Source organism: Chinchilla lanigera, unplaced genomic scaffold (assembly GCF_000276665.1).
Source record: "Chinchilla lanigera isolate Chin_1 unplaced genomic scaffold, ChiLan1.0 scaffold00077, whole genome shotgun sequence".
Lineage (NCBI taxonomy): Eukaryota > Metazoa > Chordata > Mammalia > Rodentia > Chinchillidae > Chinchilla > Chinchilla lanigera.
This window is the reverse complement of record NW_004955478.1, coordinates 5,401,976-5,426,896: the sequence shown is the minus strand read 5'-3', so window position 1 is coordinate 5,426,896 and position 24,921 is coordinate 5,401,976. Positions and strand designations below refer to the sequence as shown.

General features: G+C 34.8%; 1 protein-coding gene and 1 long non-coding RNA gene across 6 annotated transcripts in view; one reads left to right on the top strand and one right to left on the bottom strand.

Moving 5' to 3' along the window:
• Window positions 1-24,921, top strand: part of Cep112 (centrosomal protein 112kDa) — a 517,700-nt gene that overhangs the window by 156,728 nt on the left and 336,051 nt on the right. For all 5 annotated transcript variants that reach the window (XM_005402141.2, XM_005402139.2, XM_013503230.1 and 2 more), the window contains 4 exons: window positions 141-270; window positions 847-939; window positions 1,566-1,625; window positions 10,799-10,878. In XM_005402141.2, coding sequence (XP_005402198.1) covers window positions 141-270; window positions 847-939; window positions 1,566-1,625; window positions 10,799-10,878 — 363 coding nt within the window. The remainder of the gene's footprint in view (window positions 1-140; window positions 271-846; window positions 940-1,565; window positions 1,626-10,798; window positions 10,879-24,921) is intronic.
• The window catches only part of LOC102005707, a 63,709-nt gene that overhangs the window by 2,621 nt on the left and 36,167 nt on the right, over window positions 1-24,921 (bottom strand). The window lies entirely within an intron of this gene.

The following is a 24,921-nucleotide window of genomic DNA, read 5'->3' as shown; positions in this document are numbered from 1 at the left end:
TGTTTAGCATTAACGTTTAATCAAAATGTGGATACTTATTTTATATATTGAAAGATAATATATTTGTAATTATTTGATTAAAAATTCTATTTTAGAGATTGGTTCTAAAAATAATGTGAGTTTTTTGTTATTGCTTTTAGGCGAAACACACTGCATAAAGAGAAAGATAATCTTATAAATGATTATGAGCAAAAGATGAAACTATTACAAACCAAATATGATGCTGATGTAGCTCTTCTGAAACAAGAAAATGCTCTTTCATCTTCTAAGGTATTATACATGTTGGTATATATATATATATATATATATACAAACTTGTGCTAATTATTTGACATTTGAAATTAGTCTCTGCTTTATTTTTAGAATAACTGAAACTTCAAGAATTTTTGTTGGTATTTAAAATGTTAAATATCTGATAGCACAGCTTAAGTATTTAAAAACCAAATACTGCTATAAGTTAATCATTTTTAGTAGTACCAAAATTTTTGAAGGAAGAAGCTAAATTCTGAGAATTTTATTTTAAGAACATCTTTTATAGTTTCTATGTATGTTATTATTATTTTGAAATCTTGGTTCTGTTTTAGTTTCAAAGTTAAAATTTTAAAAGTTTCCTCTATTATTTGATATCAGTGTTATATTTTGATAACATTAACTACCACGCAGGATTTGACTTATATTTTTACTTTGAAGGTTAATTTTATATTATCTTTTAAAACATTTGTCATTAAGATATATAGACAATTTTAATTCTAATTGAACTTTTAGGGGAAAAGAGGTATTTTTTTTTCAACCAGAAGTTACGGGATACAAAAATCAACATTCTACTTCTTCTTAAAATCCTTTCAGGCATCTGGTACAATTGAAGAATTAGAACAGAATATCTGTCAATTAAAAGAACAGTTACAGGAATCAGAACTTCAAAGAAATCAGCTATTAAAGGTAGGCCTTATATTTTACCTGGAATAATGGCCTAAACTCACCTTTCCTTTTCTTGATTGTGTTTATAAGTGAGTCAATAAAAAGAAACAATAAAACCTCAGAAATAACCATTCTCAAGGAAGTCATTTCTAATTTTTATTATAATTTTCAAGTATAATAATGTTACTTTGAATGGTCTCCTTTAAAGAGTCATTTAAAATATAAACCTTATCAGAATACATTATTTTACAGCAGTGCCTCTCATTTAAGTTACCAACTAGCCTTCATCATCTCTGCACCCTCTCTCCACTTTCTCTTGATACCTTATTTTCTCTTACGGTCACAAAGTACTAAGGGCTATTATTACAACTTCAAATTTATCATTTCCATATTGACCCTACGGTCATTCTTAATCTCTTAATCCTAAGGATCAGAAAGATCCTCTTACTATGTGAAGTAGGTACTTTTGAGAACAGTAAGATCTTCAGAGAACTAAGATTTTACTGTAATACAAAGCTGCTAATCAATTAAAAACTCTGAAGTAAGCTTTGCCATCAAGTAGATTCATTCATTTCATTGTGTTACTGATTTTATTGACCCTAGCAGCTCCTTAAAATATATTAAAAATAATCATTTATCATTCATAGGATGAAGAAAATAAGTTTCAAATGGAGAAAAATCACTTAAAATGCACCTATGAGAAAAAGGTAATATGTTTTGTGGGAAGATATAAAACATTTAAAATAGCAAAGGAGGCCTTTAATAGAGGCTGATATTGATAAAGTCATACATTCTAACCCTTAAAGAATAATTTGTTTTTAAGTTGATTTCAGTCAACCAATAATCAAATTTTCCTACTTCACTGGTTATCTGTAAAATAGTGTCTTTCGTTATGTTGCTAATTATATCAAAATACTATTTGTGTGTTGTATTTAAAGTGTGAAGAGTATACCTTAGCCTCTCATAACAAATGATTGAAATTATATTTTCTTTCTACCGGTTTAAAAAGTGAAACATTGGAACTTATCTTGTATTCTCTTGTATTATATGTGCAGTGAGAACATTGAATATTTCACTGAAGAACGTAAGGCAATAAAAGAATTGGCTACTACTTAAAAATTGATAATTGCTTCATGTCATTTAGAAGAGTGCATGTATGTCTAACGACTATGGTAGTATCCCTGTCGTCAACAATAACTAGGGGGATATTAGCACCTTAAGCACTAAAGTGCAGAATTACTGGAATGGAGTAAATAGTTTCTTATCTAAAATACATATAAATTAAAGGTAAACATGGATTATATCCCAAAATTCTCAAAACTCCCTATATTATATTATCTATCCATTTACTTCCTCAGTAGATATCCATTAACTGCTCACAATGGGCAAGATGTCATACTAGGTTTATAGTGAAGTTGAGGGATGAATTGAGCAGAGTGTACCCTTCAGGAGCAATGTATAGGATAAAAAAATGTTTCTGTTATTTAGAAAAGTAAGTCAGTCCCTGGACACATATTGACCTGTATATGTGCCTTTTAAAATTATGATCAGTTTTGTTCCTGCTGCTGTTTTACTACAGCAAGGTCTTAACTAATTTGATATTTACAAAATGGTATCTAACTAGGAAAAGGAAATATTGCTTTTATTGAAATAACAAGTTTATCAGTTTCTGCTGAGCCATGCAGCTTCATAAATATTTTACTTACTAAAAGAAGAGCATGCATTATCATAAACCCTGCTTGCCATGGTATAAGGTGTGTGGATCTTCTGGGTGTCCTTACTAGTTCACTGTTCGTTCTTTGAGCAGATTGGTGGCATCTTTTCCATTACAGAGCATCTTTCTGCCTGCCTCCTACTCTTTTACACTCTGGTCAATCTGTTCCTGAGAGGTGGTGTCTGCGTACCTGATAAACAGATGAGCTGGTGTCATGGAGAAAAGCATGCCCTTGCTGATCGTTAAAGAATATCTTCCTCTCCTGAACTTAAGTCCTGCTGATCATTGTTAGATACAGAGACAAGCGAAGAGACAGTCTTTCTCTACCAGCCAGCATCTTTTCTTGGCTGTTTGACCAGTTAGTAAACTCTGGTTTCTGCTGTCAGTCCCTCTCCCTAATAAATGCACACAAGGAAGGGAATATGAGACCTCAGTTCATTTTTATCTAGAGCCTTCCAGCCATTCCTGTTCTAGTTTGCTTCAGGGAACAAACTTAGATCTTCTTTAGTGGACATCATAACTACAGCTGTTGTCTTGTCAGGAGGTATCAGTTGACCTACCTTTTTACAACTGTCTTAGGGAAAGCATGCTAATTGTTTTCACTATAAATAAGACTTGTTTAAAAATAATGGCACTCTTTTAAAGAAAAATAGCATATTTGCTCACATTGCATATGTTTTTTAACATTATTTATTTTGGAAGAAAACGTTGCTCAGCATGTCAGTGTTTTACAATTAATTCCATAATCTCCCTTTTTTAAATTGACATCTGTTCTTTCTTTATTAAACTTGTGTGATCTCAAGCCTTGAAGATATTCCCTCAGGGAATATCTTTTTTGACTGCTCAAAGCGCTAACATAAATTTCATATAACCCTAGACTGTGTAACTGGATAGTTAAATGGGATGCATAAGGCTTTTGTTCGAGGCAGTGTTACAGGTGTGCAGGTTCAGTAACTCGTGGTATAAAACTTCGTTCTGAATGTCTGTTCAGGGCTGAGGAAATACCATCTGAATTGACATTATTTCCTCGTGCCAGTATGAAAGCAGCAGGATGGAAACATGCCATTCGAACTTGTCTTTGAGGTAAAAGTAACGCATTAGATGCTGTCCCTGATTTAAGCACACACATATTATCTAGTGGTCTTTATTGATCTCTGGTGCCTGTTGCCTGCTCTTAAGATCTTTGAACATCAAACAAATAATAGGTAGTAAAACTAAATGTCCATTGTTTGATGAAGTGTCCTAATCTGTTAAATCAGGAAATGCTTAGACTAAATGATTTTACTAGCAAGGAAACACCTGCCTCCCACAAATAACCTATTGCTTGTTTTGCAAATATGCGTTAGGGAGAAAAGGCTGTTGCTGTTTACCTCAAAAAGTTCATGAGACAGACGCTAAGCATGCGTATTCTTACATTGGATGAGTTGAATGATCTACTTTAAAATCATTCTGATGCAGCCAACAAAGAGATATGAATTATGATGGAATTTAACACCACGAAAATAGTTATTGCAGGGTTTAGCATTCTTATATCATTTTAAAATTATGTTTAAAATTTCCATGATTTTACGTATACTATTGAATACTATTTTTCAACTACTACTGACATGATTTTCTTTAGAGGTTTAAAAAAGGAATTTCTGCAATGAAAAGATTTAGAGAAATCATGCAACCCAACAGTCCCATAGTTTTCACTTTGAGAGGCAGCGATTAGAGCAGTAAACAGATGTGGTAAGGCTGTTCAGCTGGCCACTTTTTGCACCAACACCAGTTCTGTCCTCTTCACTATGCCGTGATTACTGCTATAGTATGTCTGTTTCCTCAGGTATAACAGTCCCTTTCTAATTGGTACTTTTTTCTTGGTTACTTAAATTCTTGGGATGCAAGAGAATAAAACATACTTAGAAAATATTCAATAAATGTGCTCCTGGCTTCCTAAATCAATTATTTATAGCAAATTCTCATATTTGAGAATATATTATGTAGCCCTAACTGTCTGGTTTGAACTCTTATTATTAGTATTTTAAACTCATTTTTGGTATTAAGTGTATATATTGGGGAAAAAATTAGAAGTGTTAGCATATTAAGCATTATTCCCTACTGTGATTGGGCAACGTAAGATCCCATCTCAAACAAATAAAAGAAAAAAGGAGTTGGGCAACAGCTCTTTCAAGATATTTGTTCTTTAATTTTCTTTTGTGTAAAAAATAAATAATTTTATCCTGATAAAAACAGTGACAGTCTTTTTATTGAGATCAGTATACACCGATTTCTCACTTACCTGGTGTTTATCCATCACCCACAGCTAAAAGGCCAAAAAGACTCTGAAGCATAAAATACATGCATTTTCTATTAGGAAAAAACCAAACTCGGAACCACCTTTATGAATTGTTCTAGTATGGGCCAGGTATGCTGGGCGCTAGAGACATAAAAATAAATGAGAAACAGCTTCTAGCCTTAAGAAACTTCCCAGCTGAAAAGTGTGTGTATCAACATATGCATATTTCACTCAGAGAGCAGTCCCTCATCCTCCACCAAGATCACTCCATTCTTCCGTTAGAAATGGATTGAATAGTTCTAGAAGCAGCAAATTAGATCAAAGTGTTTCTTTCAGCTGTCTGACCAGCATCAAGAAGTGGTAAGGATTCAAAAGGCAAACCGTCAAGGGAATTACTGTATTGTGACACATGGTGATTCTGGATGTTCAGAATGACCTGGACTTAGCAAGAAGATGTTTGTATATAGAGTATATAACTTTTTACATGTATTGTGCATTTATGATGTTCCCAATATTTTAAGAGCTTTACATGGGATAGTATATTCATGTTTCACAGTTCTTTGATACGCTTGCAGTCATAATCCTCATTTTTCAGAGCAGGCAGCTAAGACATAGACTGTTCAGTAACTGACAGAGCAAGAATGCAAGTCTGTGGAGTCTGATTCTAGAACTTTCTCGTATACTCACCATGCCATTTTAGATAGAGTTTTCTTAAAAGCGAATATTTTAAAAAAGTTTTACACTAAAGGGGTAAATCTCAATGATGTTTTAATGCAGAGAGTTTTGACTCTCAGAAAAATACTGAAAAGAAAATAGAGGGAAGTCATGGTGGCATGGTACATTGGAGGTGCAGTCCCAATGTGTAGAATGCCGGCAACTTCTGATAGTGTTTCCCACTAGTTCCCCATGCAGCGTGTCATTTCAGGGTACCAGAGAGGAAGCCACGGCCAGGCGAAAATATAGGTTAGTTAAAACTCATCTGGGAATTGGATTTTAGCTGTGGCTCTGAGAAGGAAACCACACTATGAGACAGACAGTAGAAGCAAGGTTATGCTCCCTGTAGACTTTGTCAAACACCAGATCTGAGTAGTGAACACGGATCAAGGGCAAGTAAGGAAAGAAAAGCCAAAATGGGGTCTGCCAGGAATTACTGTAGAGCAGACAAATGAGAGCACAGTGCAGAAGACTCAGAGAAAGGAGTGTCTTCTCAAAATGTATTGTTCCGGAAGGAGATAGCGAGAAACTCACTGTTTCATATGAGCAGATATGAGGTTTATGAAGGGAAAGCAGTTATAGGGAAGGAAGGGGATGATGCGAAAATGGGTCTGATTGTACAGAAGGACTATACTGGAGCTAAAAGCATGTTAGATTTAAAATCCACAGGGGAGCTGAATGGGGTAGAACTGATATTGTGGAGAACTAAATCAGTGATATGAAGGAAAAATATAATTATCTTTTAAGACTTTAAAAGAAAAGGGTAGAAAATGAAACATTTGGGGACTGATGATAGACACTAAGGCATAAAAAATCCATTATGCAACAAATTGATTTTTTGAAAAAGAGCTTAGGAAAAGCTAACATAAGAATAATTAAAGATATAAGAAAAATTTTCAGAAGATCTGTGTACCAAGATTTGTAAGAGTTATACCTTACCAGATAAAAATAAATAAAAGATTGAAAAACATTGGAATTGCGGTACAAAGAAAATGATTTTCTGTGTCCAGATCAAGGAGAGGATCAGACACCATGATCAAGAGGAGTTCTTCCTTAGGGTGCAAGACTTGCTTAACTAGGGAAATCAATAGATATATTACATTAAAGGACTGAAGGATGAGAAGCACATTACAGTCTCACAGATGCCAAAAAAATATTTGACAGAATTCAGCATCCTTTCATGATACTGTCAACAGATTAAGTGTAGAAGGAATGGACCTTAACATAGTAAAGTTTCTGTGTAACAAACTTGTAACATCCTACTCCGTAGAGGAGAGGTCAGATATTTTCCTGTGAGGTCCAGAAAAAAGACAAGGATGCCCACTTTTCATCAACATAGTACTGGAAATCTAAGCCAAAGAAATTAGTGAAGATTTTATTTCAAGAAAGGATTTTACTGGTGCAAAAACATGTTTCCAGGATCTTTATATTAGGTCGGCTCTGAGTTCATTTTGTGATTTTAATTTTATCCTATGCATTAAAAAGACTATATCTGGCATGTAGTTGAGCATAGCGATATGCAATTTAACAACCACTGTTGATTTGTATAATTTTGTCTTGAGACCCTGTATCACTTTGAGTGTTCTTGCTTGGATTTGTTTATGTTCATGATACTGGTATGCTGCTACTGTTCTATTTTTTGTTTGTTTGTTTCTCATATACTACTCTCTTTAAAATAAAAAAAAGACTATATTTGGGTTGGAATGGTGTTTTCTGTTATTTTGGTGATGATTATGTTCCAATTTAACATCCTTACTATGGGATCCAAAGGAACCAAGATAGTTAACTGTGTAAGTTCTGAATGTGGAACAATTTTGAACAACAGAATTTTCTTTTTCCTAATGCAAAATAAAATAAACATAGTGACACAGATTTGCAAGGCAGGTTGATCTTTCTCTTCCCAATAAGAAAAATTCTTTATGAAGTGTTTTAGTGTATATTTAAAATATGTAGGACATAAACAGAAGCAAGGACAGTTGATACAGGAAAAGCCTTTGACAAAATGCAACATCAATTCCCAATAAAAACCCTGAAAAAATAGGAATGGAAGAACTTCATCCCATTCTGATAAAAGCCATTTATGACAAACCAACAGTCAACATTATATTAAATGGAGAGAGGCTGAAATCGTTCCCTCTAAATCAGAAACAAGACTGGGATGTCCTTGCTTGGACCAGTATTGCTCAGTAAATTTCTTAAAACATTAGCCAGAGCAATCAGGCAAGAGAAAGACATAAAAGAGACGTGTATAGGAAAGGAAGAAGTCATATTATCTTTATTTTCAGATGACATGGCCCTCTACATAGAAGATCCAAAAAACTCCACTGAAAGACTCCTGGAATTAATAACCAAATTCAGTAGTGTAGCAGGATACAGGGTCAATAAACAAATCAACAGTGTCCCTGTAAACTAATACTGGACCCAACAAGGAAGAAATTAGGGAAACAGTACCTTTTACAACAGCATCAAGGAAAAGCAGATACTTAGTCATGAAAACAACCACAGAAGTAAAAGAACCCCACAGTGAAACCTACAGTACTCTGATAAAGGAGATGGAAAAGTATAACAGGAAATGAAAAGATAGCAACTGTTCTTGGATAGGCAAAACCAATAAATACCATAAAAATGGCCATACTTCAAAAAGTGTCACACGGATTTAGTGCAATCCCTGTCAAAATATCACTAGTGTTTCTTACAAAACTAGAGGAAACAATTATAAAACTCATATGGAACCAGAGGAGAGCTAGAAGAGCAAAAGCAAAGGGGGAATCACAATCCAAGACTTCAAGTTAAACTACAAAGCTTCAGTGATAAAAACAGCATGGTATGAACAAAACCAACTGACCAACAAGACATGAAGATCAGTGTAACAGAATAGAGGATAAAGAAACACCTCTAGGCACATTCAGCTACCTGATCTTTGACAAGGGGGCAGAAACTTAGACTGGGGTAAAAATGGTGCTGTGAAAACTGGCTATCCACATGCAGAATATTAAACCTCGCACCAGATCTCTCACTATGTACTAAATGAAAATAAGATGGACCATAGATCTAAATATTAAAACAGGAACACTTAACCTTCTGGAAGGCAATGTAGATAAAACTCTTGAAGACATGGGTATAGGCAAGAATTTTGAAACTATAAATTCCATTTGATCCAGCTACTCCCCGTCTAAGTATTGTCCTAAAAGAGTTAAAGACACCATATTACAGTGATACAAGTAGACCTATGATTGTAACAGCATTTCACAAGAATTAAATCTTAGAAATGGCCTGTATGCTCATCAGTAGATAAATAGATAAAGAAAATTGTTGCATTTTAACATACTGGAGTACTACTCTGCCATAAAGAAGGATCGACTTGAATTATTTGTAAGAAAATGGATGCACTTTGAAACCATAATGTTCAGTGAAATAAATCAGACACATAAGCTTAAATATGCGTGGTTTTCCTTACATCAGAAACCCGAATATACATAAAGAGCAAAATAAAAGATAGATAATAGAAAACAAAGGCAAATTCACACTAGGATTTCTTGGTTTATTAATCAAAATGTTGTGACTTTATTTCTAAGTTTTGTGATGTTTGTAGTATTTCACAGCTTTTTGAGAGTGTATAAACTTTAGACTTCACTAATCAGGACTCTCACTCCATTCCTGATAATATCACTTCATATTTTTGCCAAGTAAATCTTTAGATATGAAAAAAAAAAAGTGTTGTGTACGTGTACCAATTCCCCACGACGAGAATAATCATTATGTACTGCAAACATGTTGATTTTATTAATATATTTACTTTATTAAAACACCTAGGCAAGAGGGCTGGGGATTTAGCTCAGCGGCAAAGTGCCTGCCTGGCAAGCACAAGGTCGTGAGTTTGATTCCTGGTACTGGAAGAAAAGACAAAAAATAAATAAATAAAACACCAAGGCAAAAATGCAAGAGAATTACCAAAGGAGAGGGTCAAAAAATAATAGGGTTTGAATTAAGTAGGTCCATATCCAAAATGATACAAATAGTAGTTTTTACTTGCATTGAGCTTGTGCTTGATGTGGTTCATAGAGCCGTATTGTTGCTGCCATTCCTCTCACCCCACTGGTTACGTTTCACTTTTTGTCTGCTGTGATTGCTAGCAGGTTCTTAGTGGATATCCTTGATCCACTAAGTTAAGAGCTTCTTCCCCCTTCTCCTAGGCTTGAGCTCAATTACTATGTATTAGAACCACGGTTGCTGGTTTTCTCCTTTTTCCTGTCTACTCAAATGTAGGATGATCTATTCAGCGGAGTCATGGTAGAGGGGATTCCCTCTTGATCTCAGTAAATGGATACACAAGTCATGCCCAGCAGTGGAAGAGAAGACGGCATGCTTAGGGGATACTGACACATTATTTATAGTGCTTTATTGAATTTTGTCAGGTTCCTTTCCTTTGGCTAAAGTATAATTTTTTAAGTGATAAGTAATTGGTGCCTTTTTGCATTTCTTACATCTCCATTTATTTTTAGAGAATCCATATATAGCTTGATTCAAGAAATTATTAGCTTTGAATAGAAACTTGATATGAGAAATATAATATAGAAATAATTCTATGGTACATGATTATGGTAGACCACACTTCTTTTTTTAAATAAGAAATTAACAATGGTTGATGCATTGCATATTGCTGTCTTCAAAGTATTTGCTCAGATTACAAGATGTAGGCATGCAAAATTAATCAAACAATATAAACACAAACCTATCTTCTCAATGGACTAAAAGAAACTAGTGGTATGTTAGCTATCTTGTGTGTGTGTGTATATATATATATATATATATATATATATATATATATATATACATATATATGTATATATATGTTTTTTTCTTTTCCCTTCCTTTCCTCCATCCCAGGTGTTCTTTCCTTCTGAGCAGCTTCTTTCCCTTTCTCAATATCTATTGCAGATTTTGTATCTTACTGATTCTTTTGTTTCTTATGCTAGAGAGATAAGACGATGTTTACACATACGAGTTTGATTTATTTCACTTATGAGTATGGGTAGACCACATTTCTATCTGAAACTATCTAAATCTAGTTTTATATTAAAGTCAACTTGAGATTATAGTTTTGTTATTTTTGTTTCTCTTTTGAGTAATCTTTACTTTCTTCTAGTAAATTTCATATATTCTTGTCATGGCAGGTTCAAGACTTGCAGTGTGAACTTGATAAAGAAAAAGAAGATGCTCAAAAGAAAATTCATAAACTGGAGGACACTTTGAAGTGAGTAAAATCACAATATGTATTTTTGAAAATATACTCATATTAAACCAGAGGCAAATTAAGTAACCAAAACTAAGTATCATATTTTATAAGAGCCTTGTTATGAATTAGTGTTGGTTCTCTGTCGTGAATCTATTTCCACAATTTTATTATTAGTCAGTATTTTTAAAAGAAAAGTCACTTAATCTGTTTTTAGGTGATAGGAGTGTAAGAAAATAGAACTTAGTGGCTTCAGTTGCTTTCATCCTCTTAAATGGAAGCAGGTTAAAAGAAAGAGAGGGAAAGAGAGAGAGAGAGATTTACAGTTTAGAACATTTAGAAATCCCTCTGTAAATTTAGTCAGGAAATTTGGGTGATGGGATGTTCCAATTGTGTTTGAAAATGGATTAGTTTAAAATCATTGGGAAGGGCTTTGTCTTACATAATATTTAAATCTATGCTGAATGATTAGAGCTTGTGTTGTCCATTCTCTTACTAACTTGGTTATTTCTTACTTGTGATGTTTTACCTTGAAGTCCTTAGCTGGAAAACATTGATTTATTCCATCAATATTGAGTTCCCACCACGTGTCAGGCAATAGTGGGGTTCTTTCCCAGAGGATGATAAAGTCTGGTTGGAAAGTTATTTAAGAAATTTGGCAATTACAGTACAGAGCAATGAGAACTTTAATTGGAGGAAGGTCAACAGGGTCCCTGACCCACAAGAGTGATTTAAGACAAGACGCTTCCTTAACCTGCCAGAAAATCAGCTAATTCCTTTCTAAAATCTCCAGATAGGAATAGCTTACAGAAAGGCCAAACAAGATGCCCAGCATCAAACTTCACATGAGATTCTCACTGTTGATACTGTAGAATCATTTCCTCTCCTTAGCTTTGCTTGCTTGTTAAAATAATTGGCTTAGTTGCTGAACAGAACATCTTAAAATAATTTATATACTATAGCATAACAAGACACCAATTTTTAAATCTACACAAGCACTTACTGCTTGTTTGTCATATCACCAAGTATGAATTAGATAAAATCAGAGGAAAATAATATTCGTAAACATATATCGAATAACCATACAACTCTCATAGTGACAAAACTAACACTCTTTTAGGGCTTTGTAAGTCTCTACCAAAATACCAAATTTTACTTGGAGTTAAAAGAAACTATTTTAGAATTTTAAGTAAAATTTTCCGGTAGATTTATTCTTGCCTTCCCTCAGTAGTTGATGTCTTTGCTTTGGCAAAGGGTCTGGGTGATCTTAACCGTACAGCACCCAGTGTAGCCGGAGTAATTTAGAATGAAAGTAACAGAGAAAGTTGTGTGAGGCCTGAACTTCAGAGCAAATGGTACCAGTGTTATTCATGAGTTTATCCTTTCTTCCATGCATTCAATAAGGTTTTATTTCCTTTGTGCAGCTGAGTGTACAGTAGAGGCTATCAGATACTAAATGCAGTGTAAGTCAAATGATTGAAAAAATATAAGAGGATCATCAGTAAGATGAGTTGACAATAGGAGGCTCGTAAGAGGACAGTTGTTTCCCCGAGTTGTGAAGGGAGAGTGAGAGAAGGAGAGCTTTTCTGAGCTTCTGCTCTTATCTTACTGTCTGCAGAGATGTTGGCTGCAGGAGTTATTCTCCCTTCTCTTCTGTTTTCAAGCCTGTTTTTTCACCATGCTTGTTATACTTCACCCGTGCTCCTTTCATATAGTGATTTTTTTCTTCCTTTTTTTATTTTAAAGAGAAAACAACCCAAAATAACAACAATGAAGACAAAAACAAAACAATACAAAAACAATACAGGATTTCAAAGCAAGATGATAGGAATTAACAGTGGTTGTTATATTATATATTATCTTTGATGCAGTTGCTCAGATTACCAGATAGAAGGATGCATGATTGATCAAACAATTAAAGACAATAACGAGTAATAAAAAAAAATAGCAATGACACAGAGCTTCATTAAACAAGAGGGTAGGAATTCAGTGTCATATAATGATTTTGTCCATCTCTTCTACTGACTTCCAAGCCACAGGTCCTCATTCTGTTACAGGATTCGTATCAGAATTTTGCAGCCATGTACGGATATTCTTGTGAATTAAGGTGATATACAGTGTGCTTGACATGTTAGTGGGAAAACTGAGTGACCTTGCTCTAACATGATAGTTGTGTCAAGTACTGAAAAAAACTGAGAATTGTTCTCTGGGAAGATGATCCAGTTGATAACACAAGTTTCTCTAAACAACTGAAACTTCCAACTCAGCCTTTGGATTGGGTCCCACGTTGATATTTCAGAACCTGTTCGTATGTAGGACAGACATTTTGTATTGTAGATAGCATGGATCACTCAAATGCTACCTCTTGGAAACCAATTGCCTGTTGTTCTTTCTAGGAAATGAAGTTAATGTCACTGCCTTATTACTGTTTTCAGTTTTTCTACATATGTACTCATCATTTTCTTTTCTTTTTTTTTTTTTTTTGGTTTTTCTCCCGTACTGGGAACCGAACTCATGACCTTGCGCTTGCCAGGCAGGCGCTTTTGCCGCTGAGCTAAATCCCCAGCCCACATCATTTTATTTTCTATTTCATTTTTATTGTAGAAAATAATTTTAATATCAAGTAACTAAAATTATCTGAAACTGTGTCTTCAAATGGTATGCATTGTATATGTTTATTTTGTATTTTTAAAAGATAAGTAATTTAAGTGTATGGGAGACTGAAAAGACTAATGAATAGAAAATGACTACATATAACAAAATACTTTAGTGTAACTCTTTGAAAGGGCTACAAAGTGAGCTCAAGGCCAGTCTGAACTCCATTGTGAGACCCTGTCTCAAAAAGAAAAAAAAAAGACTAATACTGCGAAGTGTTGTTGCTTTTCTGGAGGAGTTGGAAATCTGTGAACATGGGCAAGGACCTGAATTTCTGTCCCCTGCATCAATAATAATAAAAATGTATCAACTAAAAATAGTATATGCTGTTTGCTTTACTCCTTTTTTAATAACTGGTATATACCAAATTTGATTTATAAGTTTGGGTCCTATAAAAATTACAAAACATTGTTTTAAGATTTTATGCAAATTATGTGTTTTATTTATTGAAGCCTTCAAAACTATCTTTTTGATAACTTTTTCAAATTTCTCTTTTCAGTGAAATATGAAGGTAATTTGAAACAAATTTATGCTGATCCATTTTAAATTTGTTTTCACTATCAAATAGCAAACATTATAAACTTTTTTATCTTTATGTTAACAAAGATAAGTTTCCATTTTTCAGGTAGTATTTGAAATATGTAGCAGTAATTTCATATAGATATATGTGTGTGTATATATATATATATGTATATGTATATATATTTAGGTGGTATGGTTATATACGACCCTAGATGAAGCAAGACCTTATAATTTCGTGAAAACATGTTGTTTTGGTTTTAGTTGCTATATACATCCATATCTGTGTGTATGAATGTGAATGTATACACCATAAAATAAATTTCTATTACATTAATAAAAGAGAAAAACCAAAGTCAAATCTTGTCTCTAAACTTGGGCCATTTAGTCTTCCAAATGGTGATGATTACAACATGCCTGACCATGCCCTGCTAGATTTGAAGTTTTATACACAATTTGAGATAAGGCCTTAAATATCTCTAAACTTGTGGACATATCATGGCATTGATATGAAGAATGTAAATTCTTAAGAATATTCGCCGTTTTATTTACACCATAAAATAAATTTCTATTACATTAATAAAAAGAAAAACCAAAGTCAAATCTTGTCTCTAAACTTGTCTCTAAACCAACTTGATGTTGCTAATACAAACTAATCGTGCAGTTTTGTTAAAGTGAAGTGTCTCATGAAATCTGACTACTCCATAGTCTCCTTTTAATCATTATTTAATTTTTTTCATTCTCTATAATGCTGAAACTTACGTCTAGCTAACTTTTGGAAAATTTGTATAATTCATAAAATACAAATAGTAAAACATTTGATTATATACTTATTTATAAATATCTGGAAGATACATGGGTTTGTAATGCAGTTCAGTAGTAGAGCACCTGCCTAGTTAGTATGCATAAATCCCTGGGTTTGATTCCCTCTACTCAAATCTGAAAGATTAAAAAGAAAAAAAAAACAATATACACAGAAAAGCTACCTTCCATAGGAGCATTGTAACTGCACTTTTTCCTTCCTTGGAAGAAGCACTGTCCCAGCCCCTTTTCTGTCCTTTTTCATGCAAGTATAAGTACTCTGTTATCATCTTTCCCCCTCATACTTTGCACTCCGTCCTTTCTGGTTTTTATTTTTTACTTATCAGTACATCTTGAAGATAGATCCATATAAAGACCTAAAGATCTTCCTCACTGTAGTTGATATTTTATGTATTTGCTCTACTGTGATTTACTTAACCAAAATTCGTAAACATATCTTCTACTACAGAAATGGTTTGGTTTCTACATTTAAATCTATGTACATTTAAAAGGTACTCTTTAGAAGTCCTCTTTCCTGTCTTTAGTTGCACTGCCAGGGCTCCCGTGATGACTTGAGTAGATTCAAAGTGTTTACTTTGCGTTATCACTTTGACTTTGTGGGAGAGCCAGAGGTTGCGTCGGGCCCAGTCCTGTGCGTGAGGATATACTACCGTTTCCACGAGCCTGCTTTTCCATTGGATGACGCTCGGCAGCACCTTGTAAAGACACAAAAGACAACTTCTAGAACTGCTTCAGAAAGTGACAAGAATGAGGGGATAAGCGTGTTCCAAGTAAGGGGACATATTTTGTGGAGGAATTAATGGCAGTTTGTCCTTTATTGTAATCAGAAGTTTTTATTGAAGCATTTGCTATATATTTCAATCACTGTTGAATATTTTTTTAGGAACTCTGTTAGTACTGGGTGTGAAGTGCTGAATAAGCAGGCAGGGTCTTTGTGATAGCCACGGTACCGACTTGACACGGTTTTTATGGCACAGTTGTAGAAGGCGTGTGACAAGATGTCTACACTGGAATGTTCTCTCCCCCTGTCCCTGCAAGGGTTCTTTGAGGGAGCACAATGGATGGGCTCTTTCTCACGTACTTGGCTTTCTGTATGTTTTCTGAGTTCTCCCACATCTTAGGATAATTTTCATTGTATATCACGATTGCTATTAGAAGCTGGTGGTGCTTTAAGATGCCACAGGTAGAGAGTTAAAGCACGTTGTGGTGAACTCAGTAACGACATAACTGAGCAAGGGAGAGAATATAGTAGCATTTCCGGAATTGCCCTACGCCTGTCCCCCAACCAAGATTGTGATTCACCTTCCCGCAGCTCACGGCTGTTAGAAATCTCAGTGTATCCTCTTAACGTCTTCTGAAGGCCTGTTGCCCCTTGTGCGTATCTTCTGGTCATCACGTATCTGACACTGACTTGTGACATCCCTTCTCTGTCACCATCTGGTCTTTGCCCCAGTGAACTGAACCTTACTGAGGGTGTTCGTCATGTGGCTCCATAGTTTTTATAACTATGTATGAAAGTACAAAATATACTCCAGAAAAACCACAAACTGAGCGCACTCATATAACCAGCTGCTCAGTCAAGAAACGGGACAGCAGCAGTGTTACAGAGGCTTCCTGCTAGGTCCCTGACTGGTCTCCACTCCACTCCGAGAGCAGCCACTATCATGAAGCCGCTGCTTCTTTTACCACTCTTCAACTACATATAAAAGGAGCCATATGTAATACACTTCGTTTGTGCCTAGATTCTTTTGCTCAACATTTAAATTTTTATGCTTTTTCTGTATTGTTTCAGGTCATTGTAGTTTATTCATTCTACTGTCAATATTCAAGTTGTTTCCAGTTGGAATAATAGTGTTGCTGTAAACATGATTGTGTATCTTTTATGAATACATACATGTATTTTTGTTGGACATTTACCTCCATTGAGTTCTTATGTGGTGTCAGGTTAGATGCTTGTGGGGACAGTAGTCCTGTATGTGGTGAGCCTCTGGAGCTAGCAGATTGTCCAGCGGCTCGTCAGACGACCACACGAATGGAGTGGACACTTGAGGGAAGATGTTATAGCAGACCTTTCTTCATTTTTACTTCATCCAGAGAACAGTTACCATAACCTTCATATGTTTAAGAGGATCTAAGACAAATATTCTCATTCATGAACCTGCTAGTTGATAATTAAGTGACTGTAAACTAATTGAGCACGTGTTATAAGTAAGAAAAAAATGTAAGAAATTCTTAGTGACTTATTTAGTGCTATTATTTACACACACACACATGTGCACGCACATGTATATGTAGGTATATATGGATAACTCTATGTATGCATATACAGTCTTCTCTCCAGCAAAGATTTCTGTTATTGGTAGCTCTTTTGAACATGTATAATCATATTTTCATATATTACTGTTCTATAAAATACAATGTCATATGTATATTGAATTATTGGAAGGAAGTTCTTGACATTTTTCTGAAGCAATACAGGTTTACATTTGTATTTGACCAGTTTTGAAGCCAACTCTCAATGCTGGTGATATTTAGCAAATGTATTACATTGTGTGTAAGTGTGTGTGTTTGTGTGTGTGGAGAGGAGAGAGATAGAAATATACAGGGGATGTTCAGCCCTTCACACTGAGTTGTATCCACAGCACCTCCCTCCCTTATTTAAGACAGGGTCTTGCTACATTGCCCAGACTAAGTGGAATTTGTGGTAATCCTGTTTTAGTCTTCCAAATGGTGATGATTACAACATGCATGACCATGCCCAGCTAGATTTGAAGTTTTAGACACAATTTGAGATAAGGCCTTAAATATCTCTAAACTTGTGGACATATCATGGCATTGATATGAAGAATGTAAATTCTTAAGAATATTCACCATATGGTTATTGTTATGCTTTAGATCTTGAATATCCCCAGAGGTTCATGTGTCCAGAAGTGGTTTTGGGAAGGTGAGTGGATCGTGAGTGCGCTGTCCTCATTAGTTGTGAGGCCGGCCTGGTTGGAAGAGGCAGGTGACCTGGAAGGGCTCATCTCTCTCTCTGGATCTTCCCTTCTCTTTCTACCTGCCGTGGGATGAGCACCTCTCCTTCCATCAGTTTTTGTGTTGGAGCCAGCCAGTCATGAACTGAATCTGCCAATCATGAACTCTGAGCCAAAATAAAACTCTCCTTCTTTAACTTGTGGGTGTTGGGATTTTGTCCCAGTGACAAGGAGAATGATTAGGTTATTGAACATCAGTCTGTAAAATTATTTGTATAGAAATTAGTAGCACCTCCTCTCCTGTTTTATCTACAGTTTTGCTTTAAGTAAGGAAGTTTGTGAAATAGTTTTGTGCTGCTATTTTTCTAATAAACTGACATCCAGCTTCTTAAAAACCTATTTCTCACTTAATATGTATAGTATTAATAATCTCCTATTACAGTTGAAAACAGATTATTTACCCCTAAAGTTATATTTTTAAACATGAATGGAAAAGCTTTCCTATATGGCTCTTTTAAATCTCCTTCATTTATCTTTGGTAGCTCATTTGTTGTTGTAAATCAACATTTATAATACTAGTAGGAGCACAGGGATTAAACTTCAAATGGGAATGCCTTGGAGTAAAGATATAAAGATGCAAAGTTATAGTGACAGTTTTCTGTACTTTTATTTACTAGACACTAATCTGAATAGAAGACTTAAATAGAATATTAAACAATCTTGTGATTATTTAGAAAGGGAGGTAAATTTATTTTGATTATTTCTTTTTCACTGAAACACTGCCTTTTGTAAAATTTGGATGAAGTTGCATTAACAGCAGAGAACCTTCTAGTTTACCCAAGAGCTACAATTTTGAATTTTAGTAGGAAGGGAGAACTAGGTCAAATGAGTCTTGTATAAGAATTTTAAAGTGTAGTTAAACATTATAATTCTAAACTTGCCTTTCAGTATTGACACTGTGAGGAAATGTGACTTTGCCATTTCATTTGTAAGGTTGATGAAAAATACCTTAAGGAATTATAGGGGTACTTACTTTAAAATGGAAAAGGATTTAGATAAAGGAGCTATCCAGAAGGAAGCTAGCAGATTGTAAACTAAAAGAAGCCTAAAAATCTAGAAAGTATAAAAAGCTATAAACTTGAGTAGTAAATGTAAAAATTTCTGTCCCTACTACAACAGTATAAGAACATCTTTATAAGGTCACATTGATAAATTTTATTCTGTTAGGAAACAAATTTGTACTTTTAGAACATTAGTTGTAATTGATCAAAACAGCAAAGTGGCTTATAATTTATAATACAATACTTACTAAAGATTTTGTGCTAGTCTTAACTGATTTGTATGAATTGACTGAATTTGTAAATTTTCAGTGTATTTTTCTACCACTAATTTTACCAAAGTTAAAAACAAATATATTTCTTAATGTACTGTTCATCCAAAATGTTATATTTTCTTATCCACATATAATGTGACCTCTTACAACATAGATACTACATAATGTTGGCGAGCAAGAAGGAAATATATGTATGAAATGCTTTTGTATTTCATTTAACTACCAATACATGAATTATATCAAAGTCAAATTAAATGTTATCATAAAAAAACATTATCATAAGTTGGCAAGTTATAATTGAATTACTTAAAAAAGTAATTAATAACATTCACCATAGGAAATTCGAACCTATACATTGTACATCTTCTTTTCTCCCATCCTCCTGCCCTCCCTCAACCCATCGTGCCCTCTTTATTTACAAAGCTTTGTTGCCATTTTTCCTTCTATTCTTTTTTTATCTTGTCCCTTCTTTCCTTCCCCCGTCCCTTGCTCCCCTTCTCATCTGAATATTTCCTTCCCTTTTCCATACATTGTCATCCTTATTTACAGTTCCATTTTCCTACGCCAGAGAAAACATGTGGTATTTACTTGTGTGTCTGATTTATTTCACATAAGAGTGTGGTGTCAAGGTGCATTCATTTACCTAGAAATGTCTCAGGCTTCTCCTTCTGTATGACAGAGTAATACAGAAAAAATTCCATTTTTTTGTTGATGGGAATTTGTGCTGTTTCGAAGATTCAGCTATTACAAACTGTGCTGCTATAAACATGGGTGTGTATATATCGCTGTGGTATGATGCTTTTAATTATTTCAGGAAGATACCAAGAAGGGGATTTGTTGGGTCAAATGGAACCACCAGTCCTAGTTTTTCGAGGAATCTCCACACTGATTTTTACAGTGGTTGCAGCAGTCTACACTCCCAGCAGCAGTGGAGAAGGGTTCCTTTTTCCCACAGCCCCTCCAGCATTTGTGATTGGTTGATTTCTTGATAATAGCTATTCTTTCTTTGGGTGAGAGGGAGTTGCAGCATTGTTTTAATCAGCATTCTCAAATGACCTGTGATGTTGAATATCTCATTAGAGTTCAGGTTCTCAAAGTAGGTGTTGATGATCTTTGGATATCTGCAGGATCTATTGTGATTTTAGCCTTTTCATTCCTATGTGCATGGGTTTGAGTCTTTCCTTGATAAAGTTGGCTAAAGGTTTGTTAATTTTATTTAATCTTTCAAAGAACCAAGTCTTTGAATCATTGATTCTTTGTATTATTTCTTTAGCCTCCACTGCATTAATTTCTGCTTTGATCTTTACAATTTTCTCCCTCCTACAACCTTTGGGCCTGACTTGCTCTTCTTTTTCTAGAAGATTGAGGTTCAACATTAGGTTATTTGACCTTGCTCTGTTTTTCTGATACGGGTATTCACCACTGTAGGGCTGCTTTCATTATTTGCCTTAAGTTCTGGTATGTTTTCAAAGTTTCATAATTTATTTTCAAAGTAAATCATCTTGGATTTGCTTTGTGGACAGTCAATTGTATACTTAGCAAGTAATGACATTTCTGTCCTTCGCTCAGTCTTTACATCTCCTCTTCCTCTCCCACGCTGCCATTCTGAGCTTGCTGGGTTTCTAGCAACGTGTTTACTGTCATTGTGAGTGTGGCTGTCCTTCCTTATGAGGAATACTTTCATGATGCTGTGCACTATTTTTCTAAAGGTTTTTGACTGACATCTTATACCACATGAAAGGTGGCACCATCCACTCCTGTTTGTTAAGATTTCTTTACATTTTCAACAACTGTAAATGATTGTTACTTTTTAAAAAGTTTCACTTTATAGAACTTATCATATGACATTTTAACCCCTTAACATGACAAGATACACTGATAAGTTTTTAAATGTTAAATAAATTTTATATTCCTGAGATTAATCATGGCTGGTCACATGGCATATATTTACTGTATTGATGGATCCGGGTTTTTTATTTGGAAAGTTTCCCCGGCTAGTTGTATGTCAGATGACTTATTTAGGTTCTTGTCCTTCTCACTGAAGCAGTGCTTCTTTCTCTATGCCTTTATGGTACTACGAGCATCTGAGGGTTTTCTGCCCAGTCAACCACTTCATTTCAATCTCCTTGTATGAGTCCTCTTTAGAAGGATTTTGTATTTGAGAGTTGCTCACTCAGACCTTGATCAACTTTCTTTTCTAGTTACATACTGTCCTTCGGCAACCTATGTCCTGGAGACCAAGTACAGGACTATATACTGAGTAAAGTAAATTACAGCTTTATTTGTGGCGTAGATCACTCTATTGCACTCTAGAATCTTAATTCAAGATCTTTCTGTTACTGAGTTATTTTATCATTGAGTTTTGATAGCTTTTGGAAAATATGTTCTGAATGAAAGTCTTTTATTAATGTGTCATTTGCAAATATTTCCTTCAATCTATGGCTTGTCTTTTCACTCTTTTAATAATGTCTTCCACACCACATAGGTTCTTAGTTTTGAGGAAATTCAGTTGTTTATTTTTTCCTTTATTGAACATGACTTTTGGCATCATATTAAAGAAATGCTTTGTCATCTAGCCTTAAATAATAAAATTTTCTCCTGTATTTTCTTCTGGAAGTCATAGAGTTTATGTTTCATACTTAGATCTACCATCTATCTTGAGTTAACTTTTATATAGTGAAAGGTACTATCTTGGATTTTACCTGAGTGGTTTTATTCTGTTGAGATGTTAAGGATTTTTCTCTTTATCCTTATTATTGAAAATTCGTATTATTATGATACTCATATTATGATACTTTTCGTATTATTATGATACTCATTATTATGATACTTTTGTCTTTATTTTAGGATGCATTAAAACAGTAATTTTTTGTTTGGTCTTTTTTGAGACAGGGTCTTGTTGTGCAGTTCAGGCTGGCCTTGACCTCACTTTGTAGCCCAAGCTGGTCTCAGACTTGCACTGATCCTCCTGCCTCAGCCTCCCGAGTGCTGGGATTACAGGCATGAGCCACCACGTCTGGTTAAAACAATAATAGTTTTAATTTTCCCATAAAAATCATTCCCCTAGTAGGTTAATTTTACCTATTTTTCTATTCATCTTGTAATTGTTTTATTATTCCTGCATATTTCTGTACTTGTAATTTCTTTCTTACATTTTTACCTGTGGTTTTCTTTTGTCCGCTGAGTATATGTGTAGGCGGGTTTATGATGTCACTGGTTTGCGTTTCTGCTGTGCCACATCCACTGTGTTTTCCCTCCCCTTTTTGTTTCCGTGGTTCTTCTTTCACTCTTCTTCATTCTTTTGCCCTCGTATTGAACCTCAGGCCTCCACTGCACATGCCAGACGAGCACTGTTCCAATGGGCTGCATCCCTAGCCAGCTTCTCTTTTAGATCTTATATCCCAAACCTCTGAGTCCTATTTCACTTTTGCTTCAGCTGTCTCTTTCCCCCATACTTTCCTGTGGTTATCAGATCATTTCAATGGTAGGTTTCCCTTCAGAGCATCTAAAATGTTGTTCCCTTTTCCTGGTTTTACAGTAGCATTCATGCTCCAATGGCTATTTTTCTCCCTCATCATTCACTCTTATATAAGGTAGAGCCAGGCATGGTGTAAGACATCTGTAACCCTACCATTCAGGAGGCTGAAGCAGGAAGATTACCATGAGCCAAGGCCAACCAGAGCTACCTAGTGAGTTTAAGGTCAGACTGAACTATATAGTGAGACTCCATCCTAAGAAACAAAACAAAACAACAACAAAAGGTAGATTTTTATCTGGTCTTACTGTATTCTTTATTTCACACAGAGCTCCTACTCAATATGCACTTTTCCAGAGACATTAGTGTACAATGTGTTTTGGGTAGGGATTGTCCTTTGTTTGCTCCGTGCTGACCTGCATAAGGAGCATATTCTCTAACATTGGTTCAGCTGCCAGTGAACTTCCAAATTTCTAGGAGGATATTGGCTATGGAAATCTGTTTTACTGACTGTATACCTTTTCATAGCTTATATTCTGAGTCTTTGATATTCTGAATGTGAACTTTATAGTTCTCAGTATAACAATTCAGATTTCCTCCTATTTGTGAATTAACCTTTATTCCTTTAGCTCTGCAGATTACAGCTCTGTGTCTACAATACACCAGCATTCATCCTTACTTCACTATATTTTTTGAGAATTTCTAGTTCTAGATGGATATGTACAAAAATAATAGATGTTAGAAAAAGCTATTATAGTGGAAGAATAATAAACACCAAATATTTTACAATTTTTAGACACAGAATATTGGACATGAGTGAGATAGATATCTTCCTATCTCAGGTTCCAATTTCTAAGTCTAATTTCATTTGCTTTCAGGTAGCCCTAAATACATTGATATTTTTATCAATTTATTTCTATTTTGTTCTAGTGTTATTTTGTTTACTTTGTTTTATTGGAGAGTCCTCCTAGGTCTTTTCATTGCCTCATCTGTTTATCTCAACTCTTATTGTTAATGAGATGTTGACTGCTCCCCTTTTCTCCTTCTAAGTATTGTAATGAGCACATGGGGGAAACTATGAGATGCTAGCAGATGGCAGTTTGTAAACAAAGACTACACTTTTCTTACCCTGAGTTTGGGGGAAGAATTACACATGCGCGCGCGCACACACACACACACATACACACACACACACAAACACACACACACACACACCCTCTTGTTAATTGCATAATGAACAAATTTATGATAGGTTAGTTTCATCACTTTTGGAATCAATTATTATGATTGGCTGTAGATTCAATTATAGGTTAGTTTATGGAACTAAAATCTAAATATATTCTGACCTTTCCATGACTTTGAAACTTGATTTCTTGGGGAAAAAAAAAAAGCCCTTGATCTCAGCTTGCTTTGTGGGCTTTTGCTTCTTTTTCAAGAGGATAGAGTGAGGCTTGTGGAGCTGTATGACCTCCTGAGCAGTGTAACACGGTTAGCTTTCTGCAAAATTAATAAGTGAATCAAAGGCAGACTCACGATCTCCCAAATGGTTTTTTCTTTTACTCCAGGAAAATCATATTCTCTGTTGTCATGAGTGTTCTTTGATTTCTCACACCATTGAATATATGCTTTATTAATAGAAGAGACCACAGACAACTCTTCCTGAGCTTTTATCCCTTTAAAAAATTATTCTTGGCTTTATTTGTGCATGGAGCGCATGATGAAACCTTTATCGTCATATTGAGTGCAACAGTTGCTCCTTTTCTACCTCTCCATTCATCTGCCATTAATTACATGTAATATTGGTGGTATTTGTGTTATTTTGAATGCAGGACAAAATATCGTTTCTGCTTTAAGAGAATAACGTCCTTCTCTTAAACACTCACATTTTGCTATGAAGTGCAAAATATTTTGACAATTTATATATTTCCTGGGTCAATCCTTGTACCAGTCCTTTGCTGCCTGTTACAGTTACTGCATCTTTCTCAATTTTAAAGTCTAGTTCAAGACCCCTTTGGTATCTTTTGACCAAATCAGTCATTTCTAACATTTATATATGAATGAATATCCATCTTAAAACTCTTTTCTCAATTTTATTCCACCCTCTTGGTCTTCTGTCTCTGTTTTCATAGTCAAGTTTCCTTAGAATTGTTTTGTTCATTGATTTCACTTCCTCATTTTCTACTCTTCAGGCCAAGTCAGTCCGGCTTCTTTCTAAGATTTTTTCCTCCCAAGGTTTCCAAAGATTTCCCATCTGGACATTTTTCAAGTCTCCTTTCCTTGTGACA